Source organism: Bradysia coprophila, chromosome II (genome assembly GCF_014529535.1).
Source record: "Bradysia coprophila strain Holo2 chromosome II, BU_Bcop_v1, whole genome shotgun sequence".
NCBI lineage: Eukaryota > Metazoa > Arthropoda > Insecta > Diptera > Sciaridae > Bradysia > Bradysia coprophila.
In genome coordinates this window covers 2,421,071-2,427,482 of record NC_050735.1, presented here as the reverse complement: position 1 = coordinate 2,427,482, position 6,412 = coordinate 2,421,071, and the positions used below count along the sequence as shown (strand labels likewise).

At 34.7% G+C, this 6,412-nt stretch overlaps 1 protein-coding gene across 1 annotated transcript; it reads left to right on the top strand.

Moving 5' to 3' along the window:
- The first annotated feature begins 2,516 nt into the window (after positions 1 to 2,516).
- Positions 2,517 to 4,184, top strand: LOC119080399 (putative gustatory receptor 2a). The gene is made up of 4 exons (XM_037188767.1): positions 2,517 to 3,524; positions 3,569 to 3,637; positions 3,862 to 3,951; positions 4,014 to 4,184. Exons 1-4 carry the CDS (start codon positions 2,517 to 2,519, stop codon positions 4,182 to 4,184), a joined length of 1,338 nt encoding a protein of 445 aa, XP_037044662.1.
- Positions 4,185 to 6,412: the final 2,228 nt, after the last annotated feature.

The window sequence follows — 6,412 nt, the reverse complement described above, 5'->3', positions numbered from 1 at the left end:
TAGTAAAATTCATCAATTTCAAAATGTATGAAAATCCATTTCTTCATACAAATTTCCAAGTTTTCAAATTTAATATCTCGGCCAAAACTTAACCTTATGGGGCGTGTGATAGCTCGTTGAACTCGTCTGGACGCCCAGATTACGAATAAAATACTTTGGGGTAGTAGAAGCAAGGCGGGAAAAGTCAAAAAGTTCGTGTATATATGTTCCTCAGTCCTATGGAAAAATTTTTTGTCAAATTTTTCAGTGTGAACGGACTTGCGTCACGGCCCTTTTCACTTTCAAAGGTACAAAGATGGGTTTAAAATATCGATTTTTTTTTTGTTGTGTGCTACCTTCCTGCGATATTCCGTGCAGTTATGTTCAGAGTAAAAAAGTCAAACAACAAAATAACCTCAATCTCTACACAAATCGGCTATATTACGAATAACAATTCTACGAAATCCATTCTTTCTACAGAATTCCATCGGCATTAACGAATTATCGTTGGTATACCATAAGACGTGCTCTGTATCATACACGAGCCGTTTCTTTTCATTTTGCAAAAATCTCAAATTAATTTGCATAGAAAAAGGTTTAAATTTCGTTGAAATCTAAAAATATTTTGTCTGAGCTCCGCCAAATAGCAAAATATAATTATCTTTCACTAAATTTAATTATCTTTCCATCTTACCTTTTGCTAAAGCAGTCACCTTTTTTATCCATCTCAATGTTATTGACTTTCCCTTTGATGAATATATTTTCACCGTTTCAAATTCTAACCAACAATTTAAATAATTACTTACTCTTCAATTGTCACGTTTCTCCGTCTCTTTGTCTATCTTTCGCCGCACAATGTTTAGTATATACATAGATCTCTCTCAAAATGTACGGAGGGATGAAAATCATCGCTTATATATAGATGGATATGGAGGGTATGGATGAACTCAAAAAATAATATCAATTCAAATTCTAAACCCGAAAAAGTCTTTTATCCTCTTGGTATCCAGTTTCATTTGGGTCATTTATAACAGGTCTGGAGTGTATTTTCCGACATATAGTTTGTGAACCATGTTACAGACGCTACAATCGGTTTCATCGTCTGTGAAAAGGTAAGTAACCGTTTGTATATTACATCGAAAGCTGTGACTCTGGGATATAAATATTGCAGTGGTGTGTGTTACTATTTCCATATATCCCGAACACATATAATATATTTCATTTTTATATTGATGTGTAAGATACCTATTTGCAGCGTTAATATTGAAATGGTGAAGTGGAGGCACATTTTTATTTGTTTTCGTATTAACCGGCATTTTAGCGCCAACAACGCGGCGTTTCGAGTTCAAGAAAATTTCCATTACTTTTTTTTGCTTGGATCGCTTTAAAGAGAAAAAGAGCTTTCATCAAAATCATATCGTTTGAATTCAGGAAGATTTTCAGTGTTCATTCACTTTGAAAAATGAAGAAAATTGGATTTGGAATTTACATATTAGTCAAACGACTGAAACAAATAAAAAGGACGAGTTTGTAGACGAAAGCCTGATAACTTTTTGTATAATAATATTCTGAGGCATTGCGTTATTAGTTCTGGAACAAAATTTGGTATTGGCTATCAGTCAAAACCCCTTAAAGGAGTAAAGGGTGACGCAAGTCCTTGTGCTTACTTACAAAACAACTGATATTGTTGTAGGTGACGCATTTTACCTTTGTTCTCAGAAATTTGAACAACAAAAATTTGATTCTTAAAATTTTAGAACAGCAATTGTTTTTCGTTAAGTGACAACGGTGACAACTGTCAAAGTTCACTATCCATATCTCTCCTCTACAAAGTGCCCGATGATTCGGTCTTCTTCCTTCTAAATGTCTTTTTTTCAGAACATGTTTTTCTGTATTTTAAAAGTTTACTTAACTGTACTTTCTTCAACATCTGCTCACTATAGACAGTTCTGGACTGAATATATGGATCGTATGACATATCCTATCGTAGTAGTATTACTATTAATTTATTAGGTTGTGTTAATATTGCAAATTATAGATGGATTTCCACGTACAGCTGTTCACTCCGATATACTTTGTCGAATTCTAACGGGCAAAGTGGTGGGTACTACACTAGTTAGGTTATGTAACGAAACTTTTACCGATGGACTACCGGTAAATAAAACGTTACAAATTTAACCGATTGTTACCCAATACAAATTTTACCGGTTAAATTATCTAATTCGCTTTCTTCTAACGTCGCGTTTTATCGTCATTTTAATACGAAACGGTTTTCGTTTGTGAACCGAAACTTGTAAGGACGAGACAGCGCAAATTCTTTTTGAGTTATGAAAGGACTGTCGGCATCCGGCACCCAGTGTAATCAACAAAAACAATAAACATTACCATCTACAAGCTGATAAGGCAGTGCATAATTTATTACAAACATTCAATTCGTCAATTAACTAATTTGATTGAAATGCACCTCCGATGTTCGAGCAAATTGGTTTCATTTTTATTCAAAGACCCACCGTCAGACCAATTAGAACTTCAACACGATGGCTGGGCAAGAGTCAAAGAAAAATAAATATAATTTGTGGGATGCATTAAACGTTACATTTAACGTTCAGAGATTCTTTTGCACTTTCCCGCTGAGCAGGCAAGGGAATCAAATTGTTCCCTCACCATTCGCAACATGCTATTCCATCGTTTCGATGATCGTTTACATTAATGTGTTAACATTAGCAGTTTATGTGCTAAGAACTGAACAGACAACGAAAAATGTTCAACCGGTGGAATCCGAAAAACGTCTGTCCAACAGCTACTTGATGATTTTGATCGTGATTTTTGAATTGGTTTTCAATAATGTTGCAATTTTGGTCATCGTTCTGTTTTCGCATATCAAACAAAATAGTCAAATTCGATTCTTACAAAAATTGTACGACATTGATCTGGTGATAATGGATGAGCTTAAAATGGACATCAACTACCAGCGCTTGAGAGGGATGTGCTATTCGGCATACATCGCAATTTTCATTTATTTCGCAGCATTGAACTGTTATCTGTTCTATAAACTGCACGCATTCAATTCCTTGACTCCGGGCGTGGCTTTCATGGCAACTCTGTACCAGTTCCAACAATCGGCAACAGCAATCACAACGTGGACATACGTAAATTACGTTACTCTGGTATGGAATCGATTTATTTTGATCAGAAAACGGCAGGAGGATTTGTCGAAGGAAAAGAAAATGCTGCTGAAAACCGGAGTCAAATACACGGAAAATGTTTCGTTATTGTCCACATTACTGATGAGCTACAAGGAACTATGTTCGTGTATCGATGTGCTGAATAATCTGAGCGGATCTATTCTAATATTGATGATTGCACATGATTTCACATTGACAACGTCGCAAGTGTATCTCATCAGTTGGATCATTATGGACAATTATGGGGAAGATAAATTTGAATTAGCTTTTGCAGTATTTTTATGGATGTTTCCGAATCTGGTCAAAATGGGTCTTACCACATTTTTTACCGATATTACTGTTGATGAGGTGTGCAACAACTAAATTCAGTTACGACGGTTGATATAATGGAAATTCATTTACAGGCAAAGGCTTGTAGCTATACTTTGAATAAGGGTAATAAAAACAGTGAAGATGAGGATGTTCGGTGCATGGTATGTCTGAAAAAAAGCACTTTTACTCACTGCACCCCTGGAAAATGAGTCATTATTTCATTGACATGGAAACTCATTTAACGGGGCCACAGTGAGTAAATTAACTTACGAAATTGTTCAGAACTTTGATTTTTGCCTTGTAAGATTGCAGTCCTTGCTTTTGTCTCGGTCTGCAACCCTACACTCGGCAAAATGAAAAATGTAATAAATGAAAATACTTTCAGTTGGACAGTTTTGACTTATGGTTGCTACATCATAAAATCGAATTTAGCGCCAACAATTTTTTCAAGATTGATTTGAATCTGTTGTATGCCGTGAGTTAATCACGTAGTCGTCATTTTCTTTCAAATATGACATGCATGAATCATCCTTCTAGGTGATAGGAGCCCTCACCAGCTATGTTCTAATTCTAATTCAATTTAAACAGCAAGAAGAAACATTCACAGATAAGAATACTGGAATTGGATACGTTACAGCTACAGATTACAGAGAAAATGTGTCAAGTCTACCAACAAGGAACGATTTAATTAACGGTTTTCAAAATTGAGTCTACTTACAAAAAAAGGAGCGGCTACCAAGGCATTGAGAAAGTTTTTATAAAGTTGAGGCAATTGAAACAGTTGTGCATTACGTACTCTCTGCTACGTCATCGTAATACATCGAGAAATTGAAAATTCTTTGACGTTATTCCAATAATTTTATTTTTTTGGTAAATAAATCCAGCCTGAACATTAGAACACCGATGATTTTTAAAGCAGAAAAAATCTTGACTTTTCCTGGAGCCAATACCCGAATGGATTAGAATTCATTCATCTAAATACGAACACGTTGGAGATGTGTCATTTCCACACAGCCAATAACTTCAAGAACGATTTTATCTTTCAAAAATGATAATATTGTCATGTAGACGATAATATCTTTTTTTGAACGATAATATCGTTTTTTGGGCGATAATATCGTTCGAAAAGTTATCACCATTGATTAACATATTTTGTACGATGTTTCTTTAGTAACAAGGGTTAGTTACTGTCTTTTCGACAAGTGTAGTAGAGGTAGGTAGACAACTTCACTTGTTTCCAATATATTCTGGTTTATTGCCTGCCCCTGCCCCTAACAAAAGTTGGTCATCGCAAAAGAATTCACGTAAAAGTAACAGAAAATATTCTTCATGTAATGAATGCTTTTCGCAGAGTGCAAACCGAGCTCTCGAGCTCTCATGCTTCTGCAAAGATTTCTTTCTGCAGCTGCAGCTAAAGAGTAAACACACACATAAAAAATTTAAGGTCAAGGTTCGCCGAAACCCGATTTCCAAAAGCGGAAGCAAGAGTTACCTTTGAAAATATAAATTTAAATTATTTTGAATTATTGTTGTTACCCCATTACACGCTTTTTACATGAACTCCCTATACCCTTCTGAGCCATGAGTACTATTTGAATGATCCTTAATATCATACAGCCAGCACTCATATTGTGTGGCACGTGTACAACAATTGCACCAGCGGTAGCTAATCTTTTTTTTTGTCAGTAGGAACAAGTAGATGGAATTTAGAAAATTGTATGAAATATTCGGCAAATTAAAAACGTTGGAACATGTGTCCTACCAATAATGGAATCATTGTCGTTCAAGTAAATTAAACGAGATTGCAATACAATTTTCTTGTTACTTAAATTTCGTTCCGCATTCCATGGCAGTATATTTTTTAGGTTCCCTAAAGTAATGAAAAAACCTTTTAAGGCAAGGTTGGGAAAGGTATAACTTTGAACTCAGAAATCTTCCGTAACAATCTTTATTTATTGCTAAATTCAGAATACTTTCAAAGTAGATATGTGGTTAAATAACGTAATTATGCACAAAGACAGAACTTACATTGAAAGTTGCTGTATATTATTCTACAGGATCGATAAAAACTCAATTATTTTAAGTGAATTCTTCAAACAATTTAAAACCATCTAGCGAAGTTGTTACAACAATTCTATATTTTATACAGTACGCAACTAACAAAGAGCGAAAACAACGTTAAGAGAAACGATTTTACGACGTTTAAAGCTTGCAAATTGGTTGGTTTTTTTATATGTAATTTTCATACAAAAAAGGTGAACAGAGTGCTTTTCTTGCTTGAAGTGACTGTTACGTGGAGTTATGTAAGTTAATATAGGAATGTTGTACATTTCGAACTTGTCGTTACAGCAATTGTTTATATATTTTTGAATACTACATCGGAATGACTCTCTTTTTTTTTAAATAGGAAACCGGAATCGTTTACATTTTTTAATTAAAGAAAAATGAGAACAAAGATTTTGTTGTCTGTGATTTTGAACAACAGAGACGTTCATTAGACTAGCAATTTACTGTCGTGGAAAGCGCTTTGTGGATTGTTATACAATGCTGATAAAAGTATTGGAAAAACAAAAGAAAAATCAGTCTTCATTCAACAGGGTCGATTATGCTTTTTCGCATTACTTTTGCTAAATTGTACTCTGCCGATTTTTATCAACGCCGCATCTGGAGTTAAAATAACTTCGCCTTCGCACTATTCAGCATTCGGATCAAAAGAGTCAAAAATTACTTAAAGCATTGATAGTAGGTCCAATATAAAATCATCTCATTTTGACGCACAGATTAGTTAAAATAAAATTGAAGTCACCGATTACGCTGTAACTATTAAAAAGAGAACAGTTTTCATCGTTATTTTGAAAACGGCTACAAAACCGGAGTGACGGCGAATCGGCCTTAAAGGAGTAAACGGAATGTAGTGCGTTTCGTGCTTAAAGGAC

Coding starts and splice junctions, on each gene's coding strand:
- LOC119080399 (XM_037188767.1), top strand. CDS start 2,517: ATGGCTGGGCAAGAGTCAAAGAAAAATAAATATAATTTGTGGGATGCA. Junction 3,638..3,861: donor ATGAGGATGTTCGGTGCATG/GTATGTCTGAAA, acceptor AAATACTTTCAG/TTGGACAGTTTTGACTTATG. Junction 3,952..4,013: donor ATTTGAATCTGTTGTATGCC/GTGAGTTAATCA, acceptor TCATCCTTCTAG/GTGATAGGAGCCCTCACCAG.